Genomic DNA, 26753 nt, shown 5'->3' with positions numbered 1-26753 from the left:
AGTGCAGCGTGTCGCCAACACCGAAAGCAGAACCCGGGTCCTTTCCCAGCAGAGCGCTCCGCCCGCGCCGCCAGCCGTGAGGTCAGGGCGCGCAGGCGGGCCCGGCCGGCCCCGCTGCCTGCGGCGGGGGCCCGAGGGCGGCTGCCGCTGGTGGATCCCCGATGCCTGTGGGAGGAGGAAGAAAGCTTATCCAACCAGAACTTGTCAGCTTGTTGCAGGGTTGCTTTTTTTTTTTTTTCCGCCTTTTTTTTTTCCCCTACCGGGATGTAAGCCTACCACAAAGGAGCTGAAGTTCAAATAAGGCTGCTTTAGCCTCGCATGAATGATGGATTCCAAACTTTAAACCCGGAATGCCGAGCTCTCCCCTTCCACCAAAAGAAAGCATTACTGTGCCCCCACAGTAGCACGGTGCGGATGTGTGGCTCAGGCTGGGTAGCCAAGCTGTGAAAAATCTTGAAGAAGAAAAACGGAGAAAAAGAAAAGAAAGAATTTTGTAGATCACCTAGTTATTTGCTTGTCTAACTCCAGGATAGCATACAAAGCTATTCAGCTGTATATCAGAGTTACACTTCTCATACAATCAGCTAAGTGAGATGTCACAACTCCTGTGCACAAGCCGTTCTGAAAACCTCTGCTGAAAGCACGTTAAGGACCGAAGAACGAAGCCGAAGGAGACAGGGTAAGAACAGAAAGTACAGATGGATCGCGTTTAAAGTATGCAGCTGTTTTTGCACGTCTAGGGTCCAAAGACTGACTGGTTTGCAAAGCCAGCCAGCCAGACTATCATATGAGTGAATGTAAGCTTGTCAAAGATATTACTGCTCCCTAATATAAAGCAGCAAGCCTGTTTTTTCCTTTAAAAAAACCCAACCAAAAACAAACCCAACAACAACAACAAATTAAAATACAGTTGTAAAGATAGTTGAGACATTTTATGATGCCAGGCAGTGAAAAGCCTTCTTGCCATTATTTTCAAGAATATGAAATCTTTTTTTAATCTTACTTAATTCTGCATGTAACTTTGGGCTTCATGCTTCCTCAAACTCGCTGAAAATGCATATGCCTTTCAACAAATCTTCCAGGACATACTAATTTCTATGATAACTTTTCTAAAGGACTACCTATATTAAAAAATATGAAATCTCCATTCAGTCTTGCACTCATGTCTGATCAAGGAGATATAAGAGTTCCTGGAACTTTAGTAGGGTCTATAAAATAAATAATTGAAAGATTTTGCAAAAATTTCATTTAAAAAAGAACCTAGCATTTATGAGTACCTTTGTGTAAGAATTAAATATTTACTATATGATCTAACTACTATTTCTCATGGGCAAAATGAGTCACATTTATTAAAATGTGAATCTGTTTAAGGGCTATTATGTACAATGTGCACGCACACATATAAGCACACACAGTATGAGTACTTTTTGGTAGTGATTGGATTAAGTGAAAATAAGGTGAGGCCGCTGTTAAGGGAAGTAACGACAAAAGCAGTGCTCTATTTCAATAATTACATTCCACATCTATGACAGAACTTCAGTAAAGCACAAAGAACAATCCACAAACAACATGACTAAAATTCTTGGTAATCCAGAAAGAAAATTTGTAACTTCTTGTAACTAAAAAAAGCTATCTTTTGCCAAAACTTGAAAAAAGTTACATGGCAGCAAAAGATACATAATCTTTTGAAGTTTCTTGCAGCACTTCATAGTATTTCAAAACAAAAGCTCTCCAAGAGCTAATTAAGATACTCTCATTCTGAAGTGTTGCTTTAGCCATCCATCCCCTCAGTGAAAAAAGTATTTCCTTTTAAGAAGCATAAACTAGTGCTTGAACCAAAATTTCACCATAGTTTTAAATGGACAGAAAAGCTGAGTATAGAATGCATTATAATAAAAGTATCTAAAGCAATTAATTGGTTTCTGTCAGTGTGGCACTGCTTACAACAGAATCAAGTAACTTGATCACAAAAATCATTCCCCCCCATAAGTCTGGAGTTAAATTTTTCAACTTAGTTTTACATGTTTTCATAATTGAAACTGCACGCTATTATGTGTCAGCCCTTCCCTATTCCCTATTATATTTACTTTAAAACTTCAAACAAAACTTTAAAGCTTTTCCTAATACATGTGGCATGCATACTATTGTGCTGTATTTTCACCGTGAATTGCTATTTCCTTTTACAAAACTGAAAAAAATCAGTGTTGAGGTTTTTCACAGCAGTACTCTTCATCTAAAAATCAAACTACATGAGTTCTAAAAGAAAACCTGTACCAGTGGAAGTCCCTCTCCTTAAAAAAGAGCAAAAATTAATAAATCACATTAAATATGAAGATTACCTGAAAAATTAAGAGGATAGATTAATATAATTCCATGCAAGAGAATGTTTGGGAGAATGAGTAAGAACAGAGCATGAGCTCTGAGAAAAGGGGCAGGGATAAAGAAAGCAGTTTCAGAAAATTCGTGCTTATCTATCTTATCACAATGGTGTTGTGAAATCCAGATCATATTACTGGCCTGGTGCCTGGAACATGCCAGCTAACTGTAAGTCCACAAACACTGACTATCAAAGGACTCTGCAGAAGCAAAAACTAATGTTTGTTAACACAAAACAAAACCAAACTCTCTGATCTTTTTATAGTAGGATTTTACATTTTCGACACCCTTGCTCCATTTGCTTTTACAATCCAATTAAAATGTAAAACTGCGCTAGTATAAAACCCCCTTTTAATATCAAAGACAAAAGTATTAAAGAAACAGTGAAGATTTGTTGCTAGTTTTTCATGTTTATTCTTTAGAATGAACAATTATCAAAACTATGTGTGAATTCACAATCAAATAAAGTAGTTTCTCCTTTCAAGAATAAATGCTGTAATAGCTAACTCTACGCCTTTTGCGAACGTGCCTTCATTTATATGTCTAAATGGTTGAGGAATCTGCACAAAAGGTACCACAGCATGTAAGGTAAGTAGGAAAAGCCAGCCCATCAAATGACTGCTAGCCTCATTATATTAAATATGACCAGCACACAAGAACTGATTAACCCACAGAACTAAATTTTGTAACAGGGCGATTTAGCATAGCAAAATGAACTCATCTGCATGTAGGATATCACCGCTACTTTTTTCTTCTAAGTCAAAACAACTGTACAGGGAAATGTCAGAAAATATCAGTGTTGTGCAAAAAGTGCATATCTCATCCTTCTTATGTATGTGTTTTTTCATCTATCTGGGTACTTCTAAAAGGCTCTGAAGTATCTGTTTAATTATGGTGCATTCAATTCTGGCATGTGAGACCAGCACACACTCTTAACGATTCAGCCTCTAGACTATAAGCCCTTGAGTCTGAGCAATTTACAAGGATGGGAATAAATTGTAAGCGTTGGACCTTGCCTATCCACTCTTTAATGAAATGAAAGTCACATATTACTAAAAAAATGAAAATGACACATAAATAAAACCATATACAGAAAAGAGAGTGAAATAATAAAAAATAACCCCCAAATTCTGGAATTAACTTTCTAAGGGATGTAATATTCTGGGAGCCTTTTTAGGGAGGTTGAGTGACAATGATAGAAAATGGTAGCAGTTTGTTGTAAAATCAACAGCTGTTGTCCCAGAGATACAATGACTTAAATGGAGAATCTGATTTTGACAGCTTACTGAGCACTCCTGCTTAAGTGTAAAAAGTCACATAGGAAACCTACTTCTTCACCTTGTTTACAATGATTATCATAACTGAAGCCTGATAAACTAAAAATGCCTCCTTAGTTCCTGAGCTACGACATACAAGCCACTAAAAATCTATTCTAACTTTCTGAAGTGAGAATTGCTGCTATCTTCATCATATACCAGGTTCTGATGTATTAGCTCCTCAAACCAAATTGGTAGTTTGTTCTTAATTAGATTATCTTTGCAATAAATTCAACTATGCTGCAATTCAAATAGTTACTGAAGTCCCCAGAAATCCCCTTGTGTAACATCCTAGTTTTAGCACAGAAAATTGCCTTCTCTGTAAAGCAGTCTCCAAAGGTAGACACAGTGTCACATATCACTTGTACAAAAGCTGCATTTACATAGCTCAGTGCATCACACTTTCATACCTACAGTCCTCTGGCTTAGTAACAGTTTACTGTATATAGAAAAACAAGAGCAGCAGCAAGAAGCAATTCTGCTTTTACCTACTGGCTTCTTTTATGTCCTTATCTGTAGGAGTAACCCATACCAACGCAATTTAAGATACAAAATTTATATTCTGGTATGAAATCCAGGCAGTTTTTTTCCACATTTGTCTTAGTTAAGGTTTTCCTCACAAGATTTACACAGATCATTATTTTGCTTTTGTACTTCTCCAAAATGCTATAGTACAGGTGATGTCTTCCTTAAATGTCAAAACATTTCCTCCTTGAACTGACTTGTAATCCAAAGTAAAGCGTAATAAAGTTCAGTGCTCAGCCACCATCCAGTGGTCTTCCTACGGTCTCAGCTCCTTTTTTTGCAGAACACTCAAAAGTGTAGGTGAAAAAAGAACATAGTATGAACTCCCAGAGACAAGAAGCCAATCTCTCAATGGTTGAAAGACTCAACATTGCAAAACCACTTCAGATCTAGATGCAACACTGTTGACAATATATACTCAGGCTTTCATAAACACCTTTCTTTCCAGAATAATACTGTAAATGTCTATTTTATGAACAAATTTCATCCAACAAAAAACAGCCATAGAATTGAACGGCTACTGGTAGCATTTTCAAATAAGCTTAATGGTACTTTATTATATTATTACAAGTCATATTTTTCATCTGATGGAAACATACCTTTGTTCTCTTTTGTACACAAAACTCCGAAGAATAGGTAAAATATTTCATAAAACCTGAAAGAGATAGTTAACCAGTCTATTTTGTAAAAATGACATCTTCTGAAGCATGGCATCAGAACAAACAAATAATGAAAACAGGTATACATGTTGGAATATCCACAATGAAATGTGTATTTTGTTTTAAGTAGCTTAAAAAAAAAAAGGGCCATAGTGCTGACATTGCTACCTTTAATGCTTCCTTTTAAGGTAAGCTGATCAAAAAAAGTTAACATTTGCCTAATGGTAATGCTTTGCACGCAGAAATATTTTTACCTTTATCATTTCAGGATCATGACAGTGATTAAACTATAGGATGTGAAACACCGATATAATTTTAGATGGTAAAATACTTGCAGCTTTGTTGAAATATCACATATGAATTTCAAGATATTTGTAACAATCAAAAGGTAATATATTTTGACTAACCAAAAGTCCCACATAAGCATGACAGAGTCCCAAACAGAAAAATATTTCAAAGCAAAGCTGAAGAAAGATTTTATTGAGGTTTTCCCTTTAAGGGACAGGAAAAAAACAATCAAATGCTGAAACATCCGATATCCCTTTCAGAAAGTTTATTTCCTCTTTTTTCATCAGATCATGGGAACATCCTCAGTTGGGCACACAATGAATAAGCAAACAAACCAACTTACTACCTACTTCCAGTTATATAAATAGGCCAACATTTGGTCTACAAACCGAAATTTTAACCAAAGTGCTTATGCTGGCTAGGAGTATGAAAAATACTATGATTATAACCCACACAACAATGCCACCAAAAGTTTTCACACAGATGCAGTTATACTGGCAAAGGACAAACAGAAAAAAAATATTATTTTGCTTGACTAAAGTAATACATACTGCCAAGTAGGGTAAACATACACAAAATTGGGTTTTGGTGCATCTGCACTAGGGCAAGTTTGTCCCAACTCAACTCCCATGAAAAGTGCTTTTATGAGTACACAAGTCTGGAACAGCCCAAATCTAGAAACAAAATTACTTCAAACTTCCATACTTTTTCTACTTAGAAGTTCTATTTGATTTTTAATTAAAATGACACATCTTTCTTTTTAAGTGTGCTTCTTTCACGTCTCCTGTTTTTTGTTTGTATGCTTGCTTGTTTGTTGAAGTTTTGTCAATGTGCATGAGGATAAGAGACAGAAATGCTGTATTACCAGTAATTAAGAAAATTTGCACCAAACCTGCAAGCATGCTCCTATATAATGTAGTTTTGTGCAATGGCAAGGTTGAAAAATCTACAGCTACCTAGGTGGAATTTTGCACTGGGGACAAATATGGCCCCAGTAATATAGTTCCCTCCCAGCCCACTGCAGAAGAGCTACTGGGAGAGAGGGAGAGGGGGGCTGAGCCAGAGAAACAGGAAGAACTGAGCGATCAGCAAGCAATGGCACTAGTTACTTGAGCAATTACTTGGCAAAAGTGCAAACAGAAGAAAACTGAAAGCTAGCGGGCTAGACATCAAATAAATAAGATCTTCCTCTCCCATGGGAAGGAATTCTGATGTCCTAAGAATCTGATGTTCTCAAAAAAGAAGAGGAAGATACTAAAAAGCATTAAATCCTTCCTTAAAATTGTTTCTCTGGCTCCCCCCCCACTTCCTCCAGCAAGCTTTTTTCTCCCTGAGAGATTAATCATTGAGAGTTGTTCAAACAAGCATGTTGGTTATGAACTTCATTTGAATCCAACTGCAGAAAAGAAGAAATGCCATTTCTGTTATGTGGTCCATCACAATATGCAACAAATAGGCCTCATTCTGAACACTTTTTTTTTTTTAACTGAACAAGTACAGACAATAAAAGACTTAAGAGATCACATCATAAACAGACTCTGCAGGAAGAAGGATATCTGAAGACAGTATGGTTCTTGTTTCTATTTGTACAGGAGCATTCTCTTACCAATGTACTTTTCCTTCCAATGTTTTTTCTTATAGGAAGAACTCCTTAGAAAAGGTGACATGCAGGCAAGATCATGAGAGAGAAGCATTTCAGCACGGTCTAATCATGCTGATGTCATTCACTGATGGCTTACCTTCTGCAAACAGTGGTCAAACACTGGAACATGCTTCCTAGAGAGGTGGTTGATGCCCCAAGCCTGTCAGTGTTTAGGAGGCATTTGGACAGTGCCCTTAATACCACGCTTTAACTTTTGGTCATCCCTGAATTGGTCAGGCAGTTGGACTAGATGATCGTTGTAGGTCCCTTCCAACTGAAACATTCTATTCTATTCTGAAAGATGTTTGAACTGATATGTTAAGATGATGCTGATGAACTCTGTTCTGTTTTTTTCTTAAACAGTTCTTAAAAAAACTGGAGAAAAATCAAACTGTTATATGCTGCTCTGTATTTCTTCAGCCTGCAAAAGAATGTGCACCCCAAATCCTGTGCTCAATTAAAGACATGAGATGCTGTAACAAAGACACAAGTGAACTCTGAGGAAAAAATTAGTTTCTTTTCAGTGATCACAATAATTACAGTTTGGGGGGGGGGGAGATATTTCAATTCAAACGGTGAAATAAAACCCATTTTACACCTATATGCAAGAGACATTTGCAGAAACAGTCCATCTGTGCAGAAATATGAGGCCTGGAGAAGTGCCAGGGTTTCCAAGTGTGACCTGCTGTGCAAATGCTGATTATGCAAGTTAAAGCTGTCTGGGGTGAATTTATGTTCCCTGTTTTCCAGGGCTCCAACTAACATTCCTTTACTTACAGAAACCATGTCAAACTCCAAACTTTTATATGACAATTTTTCAAGATTCTTGACAAGTTCTGTAAAGCACAATTCCCTTCCATTTGCAAAATGAAAATGAGTTTATTCCAAATAAGAAACTGAGGCAAAAATGTATATTCAAAAACTTTAAGAAGGATCAAGTCCCGGTCACTTTTGTTTGAATCATTTACAGAAGCATTTAGAGAAACTTCTATGGTTTATTTCAAAACAACAGAAAAATGTGAGTAACTGACAACCGTATCTCTTCTCAGTATGAATAATTATTTAAGCATGCATATCCATCATTATCTTGAAACTCTAAAAAAAATTCCTTAAAGTTAGCAGCTGCCTAGAATCATAGAACAATTCAGATTGGCTGGGACCTCACCTTCGTCTTACAAAGCAAGGCTGATTTCAACATTAAATTAGGCTTCTCAGAGCCTTGCCTAAATCAAAACTTTACGTATTTCCAGGAATGGAGATTCCACTACCTCTTTGGGTGACTGCTTCAGTCCTTGGTCACCCTCATTGTGAAATTATTTTTTTCTAAAACCCAAAACGAATTTTTCCTGAGGCAATCTGTATCCATTGACCATTGTACTTTCACTGTGCACTTTCCAAAAGAATCCATCTTCTCTACAAACACCCATTAAGTAGTTGAAGACAGCAGTAAGAAGTCTCCTTCACCTTCTCTTCTGGAGGCTAAACAAACCTAGCTCTTTCTGCTGCTCCTCATACATCATGTCTGCCAGCCTCTAGCTATCCATGTTGGTTGCGCTCAGCTGGACTCATTCCAGTTTCTCACAGCTGTTACTACCATCATTTCATGTAATTTAAAAAATTTTATTGTACTAAAGATGACCGAGCAGTAAGGTGACAGATATTTAAACACTGAATGGTTTCACATTCCATGTGAAATGTTTTACAAGCAAAGAAAAATATGATGGTAACATCACCTTGGTTTTAAAAAGTATCAAGCAGGCTTTACACACCGAAAAAGCTCCATACTGCATTTTTTCCTCCCATTTTATTTATTTTAAGAAAACTAGGTTTATATATACACATGCCTATTAAAATTCAACAACAAAAAGCTGCTCGAAATACGCAATATCAAAGTGCTGATTTGTGACAAGGGCATTCCTGGCAGTAGTGACAATGCTAAGCTCACGTTTCCAAGACTGTTGCCTATAAAGTTCTGGTATTGACTTATTTTTTAAGAGATTGTGATGGCCTCAAATTTCCACCTTGAATATGAATCCACCTGAGAACTAAGTTAATGTAATTTCACTAAAAGGGTACTGCTGCAGCATGTCAATAAACCCTAGTAGCTAATTTTAATAGCTGGGGGTCATCTTTGTCCACTATGCACATATGCATGTGTTTTTCCCCTTCTGAGAAGAGACTATGAAGTGAAATGACGAGGCTGAGTGTAAAGACAGTGTCTCCAGTGAGAGTCACAATAAATGTTTTAGTTGTAAATTCTACTAGTCTGAAAAAACAACACCTATGGTATTTGGGCAGTAGAGTTATTAATTTATAGTTATTAAGGACTAATGTAGAGTAAGGTTTTCTTTTTTTTTTTTAACTGAGGTTCAATACTGCTGACTAAAGCAAAATTGTTACTTATCATCTAAGCTGTATCTCCTGCAATATACATGCAGTTATAAAATACTGCAAATGAGCTATTTGGTATTTTTAAAACTTTTAACAGCACATATTAACTTACATTGTTTACATTTAAAGGTTATATTTGTAACTGTAAGAAATGAAAATGTAATTCATATTCAAATGAAAACACCAATCTTGGAAACTTTGTGGTACTTGCCTGGAAGGACTCTTAAAATCCTGGTATTTATTACTTAGTTTCTTGTGGTTCTTGGCAGGCTTTAGACAAACTAGCAACTAGTAACTACAGTTCTAGCCATAGAATGATACAACTATTCCCCATGATGTCCCCTTTAGCCAACATAAGCTCATGCTGGACAAGAAAAATATCTTATTTGTACACAGACATACTAGTTACTATGTAATATTTTCTAAGTTTTAGAACAGATTATCAGTTTTAAGTTTGCATTGATTTCCTATTTGTTACTTACTGTTAAATTTATTTTAAAACAGATTTTAAAAAGTTCTTTGCAGAAGAATATTTGACCAGAACTAGAGGATCATGATGACAACAAGATTCATCTGTTTAATGCTAATAGCTGTTGTGGGAGCTACTGGAAGCAAAACGCAGGAATTCGAAGGCAATGACGAGGAAACAGAACAAGAATTCATTTACATGAACAGATATAAGCGTTCCAGTGACACACAGGACAAATGCACTTACACCTTTATTGTACCTCAACAGAGAGTGACAGGTGCCATTTGTGTTAATTCTAAGGAGCCTGAAGTTCTACTCGAAAACAGGGTAAATAAACAAGAATTACAGTTACTTAACAATGAACTTCTTAAACAAAAGAGACAAATAGAAACTCTCCAGCAACTAGTAGAGGTGGATGGTGGGATTGTTAACGAGGTTAAACTCTTAAGAAAAGAGAGCAGAAATATGAATTCTCGTGTCACACAACTCTATATGCAGTTACTACATGAAATTATCCGAAAACGTGACAACGCCTTAGAACTTTCTCAACTTGAGAATAAGATTTTGAACCAAACTGCAGATATGTTGCAGCTTGCAAACAAATACAAAGACTTAGAGCACAAGTACCAACATTTGATGTCAATTGCCAATAATCAGTCAATAATAATTGCCCAACTGGAAGAACACTGTCAAAGAATGCCATCCATAAAGCCACTGCCACAAACTCCACAGCCACCAAATAAAGTGTACCAGCCTCCTACTTACAATCGCATTATTAACCAGATATCTACTAATGAGATTCAGAGTGATCAGAACTTAAAGGTTCTGCCACCTACCTTACCAACCATGCCTGCAGTTACTAGTATTCCGACTTCAACTGATAAACCATCTGGTAAGTAATATTATTGATATGTCTACATTTGTTTATGCTAATATGCAGTGGGCAACATTTTAATTGTAACATCAAAAATGCAGACAGAATTTATTTATTTAGCAAAATAAATGCAAATGAATTATTTTGAACTAATTGAGATTTCTTAGATCTAATGTTGTCTGTGTATTTATCTTGTATATTTTTAATATACATGTTGTAGTATGAGCACAGAAAGAAAGCAAAAAAAAATTAATTTTGAATGTCTAACATTCAGACACACTAGCCCCACAGATTTTTCTCATGTTACTTTGCCAAGACAGACACACCATTTATATGAGAGGTATGAGATAAAGAGCTGCAGAGAAATCTTACTAATCAACAGTCAATCATCTAAATTTTATTTACCCTGTGCCCAAGACCGAACTGCTATAATTCATGACATCTGAAGGGGTTTGACACTTTTTGTGTAAACATTTACGAAGTTATTACAAGTTTGTTGATCTAGCATGTGGTAATTTTTGTGCTTGTGTAACTCAAAAAGGAATACCTATCTGCTCTGTACCTCACACAGGGCACTTGCACTCTAAGACAGGAGCAAAGGGAAGCAAGTGGTGGAATAGTAAGGGATATTATATGGCCCTCATTAAGAGTCTTTGGAGTTCTGCCATAAGCAAGATTAGAGGCATCTGAAATCACATTAGAGATCAATTGATCTACATGATAAAGAAAATAACAGGTAAAGGATCCAGTTTCACCTATGGTCCCACATATTTAAAAAAAAAAAATAGTTCAAGTATTATGTGTCCCATACAAGAGAAGTCGTTTCTTCAGTGTGTGGGCAACACGTACTTGCTTCAGAAAAAAGACAGGTGACCCATAGACATCTGAAACTAAGACCTGAAACAGAGTAAGGCACATGAACTGCACTCAGAATGTATTTCAAGGCTATTTGCAACGCATTCCAAACGACATTGTCAAACTCTAGAATTATCAAATAATGCAACTGCCACATTTAAAAAAGACAGACTTACTTCTCCATGGAAATATCCACAATGAAAGAAACTTGAGCAGGTGTTTCAGTCTAAAGCACAGTACAGTCTCTAACACACTTCGCTACAAAGCAGTTATTTCACAATATTGCCAGAGATGAACTCACCAAAGCTTGCATTGTGGCATGCAGAACCTCAGCCAAAAATATCATGATTCTAATGTTCTATGTAAAAAAAAAAAAAAAAAAAAAATTAAAAAAATCAGGAGAAAATCAGATCTATTACAATTTCTTTGGAGCAATAGACTACAGGATGGCCTCTAACAATTACATTTTGACTTTGATCTCAAAATAGGTTCAAGCTTAGTACAGTATTTCCCTATCTTTCTGTAAGTGAAATATCTTTCAAGTGTGAAGACCTTTCTCCTTCCTGTTACACTCTTCTGAAAACTCGTTAATTGGTCCACATCCTCCTTGTGCTTTTAAGTACCCAAACGAGCTGAGGCTTCACCATCACACAGCAGAATAGAAAAGTTACTTCATGCGCGTAGTACTTTTGTTGATCTATCCTCATATAGCATTTTCCTTTTTTGCAAAGTAAAACATTGACTTATGACCAACTTGCAACCCTGTAGAACCCCTAGATCCTCACCTGAGGAAGTGCTGCTTATCCAGCTATTTTTCATGTTGATCTCCAGAGATCCCTTCCAAAGTACATGATTCTAAGATAAGATTTGACATCTGCTACTTCTCCCTTACCTACCTAACTCACCAGAAAAAGAAGTTTCACATTTCTTCTGCACAAATCCATCATAATATTAATTTCTTTCCTTTTCTCATTTGCAGCAGTTTGATTTGTTCAAGCAAATTTCCAACAACTGAATTTAAGCTATTTAACCTTTCGTTTCCAAGGTATCCTCCTCCCCTCTTCCCACCTTTCTTTTTGGGCAAGGAACTTTTAATACCTTTTCCTCCTCCTCCAGAACGTTCCCCACTCACAAAGCACATCTCAAACAAAATCCCTCCCCGCAATTAATGCTGTAAATGATGCTTCAGCCAGGTGTCTGGAATGAACTAGGAAAAACCCACAAAACCACCACTTCCCCTCGCCATACCCACAACAAAACAAACAAAAGCCAGCACCACAACTGCCCAGCCACTGGAAAAAATCCTGCGCAATGAAAACTGAAGCAAAATGGAAGAAAAATATTAAATGCCTTCTCAGCTTATCTGTTGACAGCTCTCCTTCCTCACACAGTAGCAGACCAATATTCTCCCTTGATCATAGACTTACTACAGTCTAACTACTCTCAGTAGCTTTATTTCATTTTGTACGTTTTGTCCAATGCTGTTGTTTTTTGGGCATTTTTTTGGTTGTTGTTTTGTTAAAAAGAAACAGACAAACAAAACCCACAAACAACCAGCCATGCCTAATACTTTGAGCTAGCATCTATTTTGTCTGAGCTTTCTTCATGTTTTCAAAGCTACTGAAAAGGTCATGATTTAGCCAGGTCAGTTTCTTACCATTTTCCCTAGCTGCCTTCTACAATAGCAAAAGCCATTGCAATGTCCTCAGAGACTCTTTAACAAACTTGTAAACTCTTTACTTGGACTAACCGTCTAAAGCATTTTCTCTGCACGCTCTCTGAATTTGCTGGTCTGTTATATTTAAGTTTATTTTGTCTTGCTTTTCACTTTCCTTTCTTAAGAATTGTGGCCTTTGTTATTTCACGATCAAGATCACCTACGCTGCTTTCCATTTCACTTTTTCAAACAGTTCTTCCCTACTTACTAGGTTCAAATGTAATATATTCCGAGTTTGGTTGTTTTTTTTCCTCTATTTTAGGTATCTATGAAAAACCTATCCCTAACAAATTCCAAAAACTTGCTATGTATTTTTTATCTGCTGTATTCTTATCCCAACAGATAGATAGTTGGAAGTTGATAACTCACTGGAAAAGATAGGCAACAAGTGTCAAAAAACAAACAACATTTAAGTTAATTATGCACATAAACTGCATAGAAAGTGAGACTTACGTTACTTCACTTTTTAAAAACAATCATATTTCCCTCTCATTTGTATTAATGATTTTAAATTAATTAAAAGCTACGTGGATCCAAGCTTCCAGTTCCCCATGAAGCACTATGTATGATTACTGAGTCTCACCAAATCCATAAAAGACATATGTAAGAGCTTGAAATATAACATCTCATTTCTGTAAAACATTATGCAGTGTGAAAATATCAGTGCAAAGCAGAATTAGGTGAATCTCTACTTCATAACAGCAATTACATGGACCTGTTGGAGCGGGTCCAGAGGAGGGCCACGAAAGTGATCGGGGGGATGGAACACTTCTCCTATGAAGAAAGGCTGAGAGAGTTGGGGTTGTCCAGCCTAGAGAAGAGAAGGCTCCAGGGAGACCTTATTGCAGCCTGTCAGTACTTAAAGGGGGCTTATAAAAAAGATGGCGGCAAACTTTTTAGCAGGGCCTGTAGCAATAGGACAAGGGGGAATGGCTTTAAACTAAAAGAGGGTAGATTTAGACTAGATATAAGGAAGAAATGTTTTACGCTGAGGGTGGTGAAACACTGGCCCAGGTTGCCCAGAGAGGTGGTAGATGCCCAATCCCTGGAAACATTCGAGGTCAGTTTGGATGGGGCTCTGAGCAACCTGATCTAGTTGAAGATGTCCCTGCCCACGGCAGGGGGTAGGACTAGATGACCTTTAGAAGTCGCTTCCAACCCAAATCATTCTATGATAATTCTAGCCCGCTCCCCTTTTATTTTTTTTAATTACATGTTAACAAAAACTTTTGAGAAAATATTTTGTTTAGTACAACTTAATTGTTCATGTTAAGGTCAAGAAATAAAATATTAAAGAATTTTTTTTTAAGAATCCAAACAGAATTCATGACTGTGGAAGACAGAAATTAAGGAGATGCAAGACAAAAAGACAGGCTTGGGAAGAGTAATCATGTGGTTTGTGTTAGCAAAATTACAGACACAATTTTAAAAACTTATTTCACATTCAACATGACACAGATGGGTGCAAGTCCAAAGCAATACAATACATCTCAGTTATCAAAACCTAGTCTGGTCTTTATGTAACATAAATTTGTGGTCCTTCATTATACAGCTGTGTCTCTGTCCTATACATCCAATACTACAAAAGTATTTTAGTAGTTAAATGTATTTGTGCAAGCGAAGAGGCACTGTTCAGATTACAAAGGTACTATTCCTCAAAGGTCTGCTTACCTCCCTAGAAGTGGTTTTATCAAAACTACCTATCTGAAAGTCAGAATGCTCTCACTTTTTCAAGGGAAGATAAGATGACCCTTGTTTGTAAAGCATGCTAATACTTCAGAAGGAACATTTACATTTTATTATTATAAAAACACTCATTACCAGACAGATCTAGTAAAAGAACTGTCCTTTTCTCATAACATCAGCACATTCACTATAGAGGAAGTTTACACAATTGCTGCCCAATTTTTTTTGCAGTATCTGTTATTGGTGGCCAACCAATAATATGACTAGCACAGTTGCATTCACCTCAGTCAAAAACCAGGAATCTGAATTGGAGAGCATAAGAATCATAGAATCACAGAATAATTTGGGTTGGAAGGGACCTTGAAAGGTCATCTAGTCCAACCCCCCTGCCGTGGGCAGGGACATCTTCAACTAGATCAGGTTGCTCAGAGCCCCGTCCAAACTGACCTCGAATGTTTCCAGGGATTGGGCATCCACCACCTCTCTGGGCAACCTGTGCCAGCGCTTCACTACCCTCAGCATAAAACATTTCTTCCTTATATCTAGTCTAAATCTACCCCCCTTTAGTTTAAAGCCATCCCCCCTTGTCCTGTTGCTACAGGCCCTGCTAAAAAGTCTGCCACCATCTTATTTATAAGCCCCCTTTAAGTACTGACAGGCTGCAATAAGGTCTCCCTGGAGCCTTCTCTTCTCTAGGCTGGACAACCCCAACTCTCTCAGCCTTTCTTCGTAGGAGAGGCGTTCCATCCCCCTGATCATTTTTGTGGCCCTCTTCTGGACCCGCTCCAACAGGTCCGTGTCTTTCTTGTGCTGAGGGTTCCAGAGCTGGACACAGTACTCCAGGTGGGGTCTCACCAGAGCAGAGTAGAGGGGCAGAATCACCTCCCTCAACCCCCTGGCCACGCTGCTTTTGATGCAGCCCAGGATACGATTGGCCTTCTGGGCTGCGAGTGCACATTGCTGGCTCATGTCCAGCTTTTCATCCACCAGTACCCCCAAGTCCTCCTCGGCAGGGCTGCTCTCAATCCCTTCATCCCCCAGCCTGTATTGATACCAGGGGTTGCCCCGACCCAGGTGCAGGACCTTGCACTTGGCCTTGTTGAATCTCATGAGGTTCACATGGGCCCACTTCTCAAGCTTTTCCAGGTCCCTCTGAATGGCATCCCATCCCCTCAGGTGTGTCAACTGTACCACTCAGCTTGGTGTCATCTGCAAACTTGCTGAGGGTGCACTTGATCCCACTATGTCATTGATGAAGATATTAAACAGTACTGGCCCCAGTACAGACCCCTGAGGGACACCACTCATCACTGATCTCCATCTGGATATCAAGCTGTTGACCACTACTCTCTGGATGCGACCATTCAGCCAATTCCTTATCCACCGAACAGTCCATGCATCAAATCTGTATCTCTCCAGTTTAGAGAGAAGGATGTTGTGAGGGACTGTGTCAAAGGCCTTACAGAGGTCCAGACAGACGACAGATGTAGCCCTTCCTGCGTCCACTGATGCAGTCACTCCATCATAGAAGGCCACTAGGTTAGTCAGGCAGGACTTGCCCTCAGTGAAGCCATGCTGGCTGTCTCAAATCACCTCCCTGTCCTCCATGTGCCTTAGCATAGCTTCCAGGAGGATCTGTTCCATGGTCTTCCCAGGCACAGAGGTGAGACTGACTGGCCTGTAGTTCCCTGGGTCTTCCTTTTTTCCCTTTTTAAAAATGGGGGTTATCTTTCCCCTTTTCCAGTCAGTGGGAACTTCTCCAGACTGCCACGACTTCTCAAATATGATGGATAGTGGCTTAGCAACTTCATCCGCCGGTTCCTTCAGGACCCGCAGATGGATCTCATTGGGTCCCATGGACTTGTGCACCTTCAGGTGCCTTAGATGGTCTCAAACCTGATGTTCTCCCATCTCATCCCAAGAACTGCCACAGAAATGAATTTAACCAACTTAGAGAGTTCTATACACATCACTTACCATAAAATAAAGTGCTAATCTTTTTTCTACATGAATATTTTTGAAACAAGCTACTTCATAAGTTACTTATAATTTAAAATCTTCAGAGCAGTGACCCTTTCTGTAATGACTTTATACAGTACTAGGATACTAGACCCCTATGCCTACACTTGGAGGAAGATACTTCAGAAGAAAACATTATTATGACTATGATCTAAAAGACGACAGTCATTTAGAAGTATTTCTCTGTCATGTTTGAAGTGTCTTTACCTGTTATTATAGATTTACCGTGTAGTGCGATTTAAATGTACAACTGACTATTTTCTCCATATTCACAAAGGTAAGCCAAAACGACTAGCCAAATAACAAAAAATAATGTGCCAGATTTGAGAGGCAAGGCATAGAAGAATAGCGTCTTGTTAAAAATTTATTAGGAATATTTGAAATGTTGGCTATTTCAGTGGAGACATCATCGTCTATTGCCTCTAAGATGATAAAAGCTGATGACTGCATAACAACATTGGCAGTAAATCATAAAAACATGATGTAGATAAAGAACCCCAGTCTCATAGTAAAATGTTCTAGAGAAAAGAAATTGAAAGAATGCATTGTAAAGTGTGGACATCATCATTGGATATAAAGTAATTTTAGAGATACACACTTTACAATAGACAAGTTAATTTCTCTGTAAGGATTAGTGTCATACTTTGATCCATGCATTTCCAAGAAAGTCTTATTTTATGAGGCATAAAAAACACCCCAATGTTCCTGTTGCTGGTTCTTTGCAAAAATAAAGGAAAATGTAAAAAAAGATTTGGTTTTGATTCTGAGTAGAAGAATTTGCAATTTTATCTGTAAATCATTTACTTCAAATTCTTATTTGTGCATTCTTGTTTCCCACTCATGCCCAAAAGAATAAGTTGGGTAAGTTTAATTCTGTCTGCAAAATACTGAACATGTACACAACACTGAAATTCTACAGAAAAATAAAAAATAATAAAAATAATCAGTGAATAGCCAGTAAGTCACCTAATGTCAACACCAGAGACTGTTCAAAATAACTACAATTGTATTTTACTCCATTCCACTAAGCAAAATATGAATTCCAAGTAAAATTTCTATAGTCCTATTTAGGAACATTGCTCTTTAGGCTTGCTTGAAAGAGCTAAAAGCCTAATAAGATACTTCAGGATGAAATGGTTTAGCTGTGACACTAACAACAACGCCTTTCTTGGAGTTATTACCCAGAGGTTTGGGGTGGGATGTAGGGCTATGACACACGAAACCCCAACAACTTTGCATGCATTAATGCTTAACAACTGCAAGCTTTAATATGCCAATGCAAAAAGCAGATATAGTTTATCTACAATGGGTTTTAGTTTATAACATCAAAAAGCTTAGCCCACAGGATCAATAATTCAAATAGATCTGAAACAACAATTTATTAGTGTAGAATTCTACACGCAACAGGACAAACACTATTATGTGAAGCATTGCTACATTTTCTGTGTAAAACACTTACATGAATAGCTTATCAAAGTGTTCTGCTTTGTATAAATGTGCTAGTGCAACATTGGAAGATGACTAGACTCAAGACAAATGAAAGCTGAACTTGAAAACTGAACTAATTTGATTCATCATCCTTACCCAACAAATCTTTCTCTGGGAACAAAACATTTAGTAGCCAGTTATACCAATTACGAAATGTATGTTTTCTTGTGCAATTGCTATAGAAGACATTATTCCTAGAAAAACGTGCACACAAACCAGTTTACTATATCTATCAGATAAAACTTGCAGGTAAACATTTTAACCCCATGCTGCATTATAAAAAATAAAGTTAAATAGTTAAATAATAAACAGCAAAGAGTAATGCTAAGGTTAATGCAATATTAACATACAATGTATGCTAATTTTATATGGCCACACACTTTTTCAAAAAAAGGCATTAGAGTATACAAAAATAAACATACATAAGAACATAATAACTTAAGTGAGAGAGACATTCGCGCTGATAATTATGGCTTAATGAATCAGATGGTTTAAACTGATATATCCTTTAGGTGAAGCAATGCAGATTTTGCACCATCAAATAAAATCTTTGGGCAGGAGCAGTGGACAAAATTTGAGTAAGAAATGCTGAAATGTAATCTGAAAAACAGATTGTTTAAACAGGGCACAGAAATATTAGGCCTATATATATATATATGTGAGGCCAAGCCAAACATATATACTTCTAAACAAATATTGCCACTTAAACAAACAAACAAAAAGAAAAAAGATACAAGAACTAGAAAGTTGGGGGTTTAGCAAGATTTGATATAATAGCCTATCAGAAACTTGGAGACACAAACGACACAAAATAGCAGATTATTATAACACCAATGCATAAACTAAAAGTGTTAACTGAAAAGGTAAAATGTTTTCAAGTACCGTACTGGAAATTCAGAACTATCCATCCATCCAAAAAAAAGACTTTGAGAGGACCAGGAAATCTTGTCATGGTTAAGCAGCTTGGTAAAAGACCAGTATTGTAAGAAAGACGACACCATTCAAAGCACTGAAGTCATGTCCAAATGAGGAAATAAGAAAAGAACATGTTCTCTGTCAGGTTAAATATAAAGACACATTAAAATCTTAAGAACAACTTGCGAAAGGAAAAAAGGCATAATGAATCTGATTTCTAACACATCAGCAATAGGAAGCCTGACTAAAAGTTTACAGGGAAAGATAAAAAGATATACCTAAAGAAATTAAGGCAACAGTAGAAAATCTAAATTAATTTTGATGAGTGTTCACTGAGGGGACACTTTGAGGTTCCTGTGTTGACTAGGTTAGTGGCAAGGACTCCTTCTGAAAATAGGAGAGCATTATCTGTAATTTCTGTGAATGCAAAGTATTTTAAAAGTCTTCTCATTTATCTACAATTTCTCACACTATGTAAGTGGGCACTCCACGTTACAAATCTTAATTTCTATTTTGCGTTATCATTTATTAAGGTGACAACATAACACCTACATTCTTAATTTATGTTGCCAGTTCCATTGTTAATGTCAACATTTCTCAAACACTTAGCGGACACTGTACCTTCAATAAGAGGAAAAACAAATGCACTACTCAAACAGAAGCAAATCTACTGTAAAAAGCTACCAATTCAAATCCTGACTCTGCAGGATTTATCTCGAACTGAAATGTTGGTAGAAGAGGTTATAAAGCCAATGAAAGAAGTGAATACTAACAAACTGTAAAGAGTAAAGCACATTCCCCAAGAGTTCTAAAGGAAACTGAATATGAAACAATTAACTGCTGTGTAATCTCTCACTAAAAATTGCCTCAGTATGTGAGGAATGGAAGGTGGCAAATGAGACACTGTAAAAAAAAAATCCACTAATTGATAGAAGATACACTAAGAACAGTAGAACAAGCAGAAAAACCTGACTCATGTATCATCATCCAATCACCTTGAATAAGGATCAACTTGGTTTTTGTAATACCAATTCTGTATCACTTTTAGAGATATTTGAAGGGCTCAGTGCCTATGCAGACAGTTCTGGTTGATATACAGTCCGTATGTATTTCCAGAAAGCACTGAACAGCTTTCTTACTAAAGACATTTAAATTAAGCCGCTACAAAGTACAAAGAGCCTCACATACATAAACCATAAAAATCCCTTAATTATTAAGTATTTTTTTCATTAGGCAGAGTTAACCATAGTGTCTTACAGATATCTGTGCTGGGCCCAGTCGCCTTCAGTACATTCCCTTTCATTTCTGATGCCAGATGACAAATCTCAGACTACACACCTTATTAACTTTCCAAAATTTTAACTATCTGACAAAAAAACCACCTGTCATGAAAAAGTAGTAGCAAACTCTGCTTTGAAGTATTTAAAATAGTTTATCTTCATCTTAAAGCACTTCCAGAGAAAAGAATCATGTGCAGTAGAGCACTGTTGCCACGTGGCCTAGAAAAAAACTGCAAGACTAGAAAGCTGTAAATACTACATCATATACTGCTATATATTTATTTTTATGAAGACAAGATCAAAGCTCTGTGGTTGACTATTTTAGGAGTTTCTTCAATAATGACTTTGAACTGACATGTTCTTTTTCGTTTTTAATAAGTGCCACTATGTACACATTGTGATAAAATAAACAAGCAATTTAAATTACCAGCATTCATTACATTTGTCTTCTTCCACCTCTCATAATAAGCCACGCAACTGTGTCACAGAATACTGCATCTACATCTAAATTGCCAGAAATCTGAACAGTTAGCCACAACAGAAATGGAGAAGGGGCTTAGAAGCAGCACTGTAGGTACAGTCTGTGAATATGACTCAGGAAACAAGAACAACACAGCGCGGCCACAGACCAAAAACTTGGATTGCCTCCTGGTACGCTGACTTTTTGATTAACCAGTTAAAAAGACCAAAAAAACACCCCCAAACACTGCAGTTGCTTCTATAAAACTAATTTATTACTAACTCATTTACTGAGTAGAAGGGTAGCTCTACCATTACCAGTATTGGACACTGAATTATGAAAAAGGGTAGATGAACTGAAATAATTTAAAAGATAAATTACTCTTGATAGCAACATATGCTTCAGTAAGACACCTCATGAGAAGATCTGACAAGCCTTCCTCCTTCAGTGTGGGGAGGGGAAAAAAACAAACAAAAAAACCCCACCAAAAACCCCAAATATCAATCAAGGGTCTCTAATCCTGAGGATTCTTGTTGACTTCACTCCTCCGCTTAGGTGACATGAGGATAGCAGCAAAGCAGCTGGGGGAGTCTATCTGCAGGTATCAACACAGACTCCTAAATCATTTATATCTAAATTTCTCAGACTCATTAAAATGGAATCTAACTATCTTCCCATTGGAGAAAATGTCTTTAAAAATCATGAATGTAAGGGACTCTTTTTGAAAGTAAGCTCTTCACAGACTCTGCTAAACTCAAGGAAAAAAATGCATTCTCCTTCTGAAAATAGGAGAGCATTATCTGTAATTTCTGTGAATGCAAAGTATTTTAAAAGTCTTCTCATTTATCTACAATTTCTCACACTATGTAAGTGGGCACTCCACGTTACAAATCTTAATTTCTATTTTGTGTTATCATTTATTAAGGTGACAACATAACACCTACATTCTTAATTTATGTTGCCAGTTCCATTGTTAATGTCAACATTTCTCAAACACTTAGCGGACACTGTACCTTCAATAAGAGGAAAAACAAATGCACTACTCAAACAGAAGCAAATCTACTGTAAAAAGCTACCAATTCAAATACTGCCCTGCACTGAAGATATGCTCAATTGCATTTTGATGCAGAGTCCTTTTGTTTTGACACAGGGCCCTGGAGAGACTGTCTACAAGCATTAGAAGATGGCCATGATACAAGCTCCATCTATCTTGTAAAACCAGAACACACAAACCGGCTTATGCAGGTCTGGTGTGATCAACGGCATGACCCTGGTGGCTGGACAGTCATTCAGAGACGGCTGGATGGGTCTGTCAACTTCTTCAGGAACTGGGAGACATACAAGGTTAGGACAAGTGAGCAGTTTAATGTTTTCTACCCTCTAAAAATTATTGTAAAGTTAATTTAAAGGGTAATTTTAGAGTCTGGCCAACAGCTTACTTGAAAAGGAACTTGTGTGTTTACCCTTCCAGAAGAGAAAGTCTCTATAAAATAAGTTATTGTGGTTTTATACTTAAGAATACACTCAGATTTACCACTAAAACAGGTGCACAATATTAACATGCTTCTCTTGCTTCCTTTACAGCAAGGATTTGGTAATATAGATGGAGAATATTGGCTCGGATTAGAAAATATTTATTGGTTAACAAATCAAGGCAACTACAAACTGCTCATAACAATGGAAGACTGGTCAGGTCGAAAAGTATTTGCTGAGTACGCTAGCTTCAGACTGGAGCCAGAAAGCGAATATTACAAGTTGAGATTGGGACGCTACAATGGCAACGCAGGAGATTCTTTCACTTGGCATAATGGTAAACAGTTCACCACGCTGGACCGGGACCATGATGTATACACAGGTACAAGGTTCCTTTCAGTTGCCTTGCTTTTTTGCCCTTCCACGTCCCCCCCGCCCCCCCCTTTTTTTTTTCTTTTTTTAAAAAGGAAATATACTTATGGTGATACACACACACACAAAAAAAAGAAATTACATTTTTAGAGATTTGTCAATTAGTAACTTATGAAGCACAAACTGGTGTGTCAACCCTTACACGAACTAACACTGAAACAAAATTTCTCATTGAAATATTTATCATTTACACTAAACAAGGGTCTGTAAAAATATGCTATGGGGCGTTATTTGAGACAGTAATACAAACAAATTTTCCAGCAAGGGAGAGTAACACTAATGAGTATCTGTAGAACCTAACTACAGAGCTGGTTCTTGAAGAAGCCTAAATTCACCTTGTACCACATGGTATCTACATGTTAAATACACAGTTTAAAAAAAAAAAAAAAAATTGTTTTGTGCTTAGTTTGCTTGCTGTAACATTTTTCATTTGCTCCTAAAACTGAATCGGAGCTTTCTTTTGCAGGTAATTGTGCTCATTACCAGAAGGGAGGATGGTGGTACAATGCATGTGCTCATTCAAATCTCAATGGAGTTTGGTATCGCGGAGGACACTACCGCAGTCGTTATCAGGATGGTGTTTACTGGGCTGAATTCCGGGGGGGATCATATTCACTAAAGAAAGTTGTTATGATGATAAGACCTAATCCCAACACATTCCACTGAAATAATTCTTCTCTTGGTTTGCTTCCTTGTTCTAAAGATCACGTAAAGCTATGATGTTATTATCTGGAATTATCTTTTCAGAAATGAGGAATGTAAGATATTGTACATTTATTGCTAAGATGTGAGGGCTTGTATATTGTATTTTCAAGAATCATTCCAGCAAAAAAAGCTGAAGAAAAAAAGGAACTGAAATGACATAACATTCAGAACACCTCTTGGTACTAAAAGTAGTTACATTAAGCCTTTTAGAACTGGCAGTTTAGATGGACTGTAGATAAATTTTCTGGTTTTTATTCCCTGTAAATTAAGTTTGGATAGTAAAAATACTGCCACAACATTTAAATATTTTTGTATGTTATATTATGTATAAATATTCTCAAATACAGGAAATATTACAAACTGTACAGCAAGAGTTTTATTATTATTATTATGAGGAATCATTTGACACAGGAAATCATATCCTTTGAACTGTGTAGCTGGTATATGTACATTAGTGTGATTATTCTAATTTAATCTTTGTTAACTGCCATGAATAAAGTTAGTACGATATAATTTGATTTTGAGAGCAGATACAAACCATTACTGTCATGATAAATCCAGTCTTTCCCCTTCACTTTGAGCATTTTAAATAATCTGCTCCTATAAATTAGAATTCACATTTGATTCAAATATTTTAGATTAAAAACACTAATGATTTTTCTTACCAAAATGAAGTAGCTACCTGCATATGAAAATTAATCCAGATTTACAACAGATATAATATGCTGTATAGCCAACATGCTATACTACACAACAGCTGTCACAGTATTTTGTATCTGACTTCAGTCATTACCTGCTGTGTAGCCTCTGTAATCAGAAATGGCTGGATATAAATTAAAGGGACTATCCAACTTTGCAGGCAAATTATGGATACCAATACATAAGCTATTTGATATCCTTAGCCAGCAGATGAAAATTATATAAAGAAGTTACCTGTAGCCAAGAAAAGTTATATTTGCCATATTTCACAATTATAACATGTTACTGTCAAATTATTAAATAGATTTACTCATCTGTATTTAGAGGTCAGTCACAACTATGAAATACTGACTGGGATAATTCTAATATTCTTCTGAGGTAGGTTTCTAGAACAGATTGTTATAACACCCATTTCAAAACAGCAACTACTACGAAAAATATAAGTTAAAGAATGCATATAAGAGGGAGAGCAAAAGCCTCCAGAAGTTCAATATATTTTTCAGTAAGCCTGTAAGATACTTACTGTGTGTTTGTGTGCGTGTGCTTGCACACTTTTTCCCTTATTACCTCATCACTTCTTTACAACAGTATGATGTGCATTAAACTGACGTGTTACGTAGCATGTGTTGTATATAACTGAAAGTAGGGTTTTTAATATATTAGATTACCCCTGTAATATTGTAATCCTTTAATAAAGCAACAAATGTTATTTTGACATGTTCAGATTTCATCCTGTTTTAGTTCAGATTACTCATAGCAAAGAACAGATAGTTACTTAATTTCACACCACTGCCTCATGATGCAAATCAACTCTGATATGCAACTACTATTAACATGTGTGAAGTTTCTAAATATTGCAACATCAAAAGCAAAGCAATTTTCAGCTGAGAAAAATACTAAATTTCCACACATCCCAAGGAGGAAGAACTTTCTGTACATCATACAAAACCCCCAAAGTTTTCAAACAGTATTCAAGCTTTATCTTCCACTGGTTTGTTTACTGGACTCTGGAAAACAATTAAGTTTTAGGTAAGAAATATTAAATGCACCTACTGGCTTTACAGCCTGGCCACAGTGCTCTTAACAATTAGGATTGTAGCATTAAGGCAGTAAAATTCCTGCTGACATCTACAACTAACCACTAGTTTTGTCAGAAGAAAACACACACAGTAGACTGATGCCTACCTTAGAAGAGTCACTTACGAGTTCTTCAATGTGCGTAGTGTGTATGCACATTCAACTTATTATACGTCTATAACTAAATAATCAAAACTTCCTGAAAATACTTTAGCATAGCAATATCCTTACGTCACATTCATACTCCACTCTCTTTTTGCACTCCTTTGGTAACATGCTACCATAGCATATCCAGGTAGTGCACAACACATAACCCACAGACTAAGATACAGGGGCAGAAAAACAAACAATGCATTAGCCATATGTGTATTATTTTGGAAGAACTTCATGCTACTGGTAATTAACTACTCTGGAGTGTTTGCGCGCTTTTAAAACATGGGTCACTATGAACATTACCTCCCTACACTCACAGGTTGCATGAAAAGGACTATCAGCAGCTTTATGAAGATAGCAAATTCAAGATACTCTTCCAAGTGCTAGTTCATGCTTGGCTTGGTGAAGGAATGCAGAGAACTTCAGGTATCCATTGTGCAGATTTCAAGAATGGGGCATTTGTTAGAAAAGCTATTACAGGTGCTTTTCCGCAGCAGGAGATACATCTCCATAGTATACACTTGTGACAGGCTTTAAACCCATGTCCAGGCTGACAGCCTTTTGTTGAAATAACCATATTACTTAACCTTTCTATCTAAAAGGCAAGTGATTTACCTACAGTCTTATCCCTGTAATTAAAAAAAGATAGTGCACAAAAGTTAGTGTATGAAGACCTGTTTTAACCCTGAAGATACCACAGTTGAGAAAATAACTTAGGCAAGCTAAGTTCTTAAATGAGATTAGCTGTGCTACACCCCTCCTCCCTGGAAAAGAATATGAGGAAGAAAAGGCCTTTTAAAGAATGCTTGGTCATAATGACTTCACTCTTCCCCACACTTTCAGCGAATATGATAGCACTCGCAGATGCTATTTTCAATGAAAAGTGAAGGACAGACCATATAATGGTGGGCTCAAATAGTGAACCTGTAAGGAAAATAAGCAGCAGATTAAAATACCACTGAGAAACACAGCCGATAGCTAGAGGAAAACTGCAACTAGCATCGTAAGAAACTATTAAACTCTCATCTAAAGATGGGTGAAGGATAGACATAGCTGTAGGGTGGACCCAAACCAAAGTAACAAAAAAATCTCTGGTCTACTTTACAAAGAAATTTTAATTTAAAGTCTTAATCTAAAAATGGTCATTTCTCTCATAAGCTCAAGATGGCTCTTTCTCTTTTCTGAGGAAGAGAAATGAGATACAGAGAAACAGACTGAGTGCGCTGAAGCTGCCTGGATCTGAAGAGGCTGAAT

At 36.9% G+C, this 26753-nt stretch overlaps 2 protein-coding genes across 7 annotated transcripts in view; one reads left to right on the top strand and one right to left on the bottom strand.

Annotated features, from left to right (window-relative positions):
- RALGPS1 (Ral GEF with PH domain and SH3 binding motif 1) overlaps nt 1-26753 on the bottom strand; it is a 135312-nt gene that overhangs the window by 62634 nt on the left and 45925 nt on the right. The window lies entirely within an intron of this gene.
- On the top strand, nt 162-25026 carry ANGPTL2 (angiopoietin like 2). The gene is made up of 5 exons (XM_076355198.1): nt 162-679; nt 9702-10558; nt 22111-22304; nt 22545-22815; nt 23332-25026. Exons 2-5 carry the CDS (start codon nt 9751-9753, stop codon nt 23529-23531), a joined length of 1473 nt encoding a protein of 490 aa, XP_076211313.1. The 5' UTR covers nt 162-679; nt 9702-9750; the 3' UTR covers nt 23532-25026.

Source organism: Aptenodytes patagonicus, chromosome 18, assembly GCF_965638725.1.
Source record: "Aptenodytes patagonicus chromosome 18, bAptPat1.pri.cur, whole genome shotgun sequence".
NCBI lineage: Eukaryota > Metazoa > Chordata > Aves > Sphenisciformes > Spheniscidae > Aptenodytes > Aptenodytes patagonicus.
This window is presented reverse-complemented; position numbering and strand designations above follow the sequence as displayed.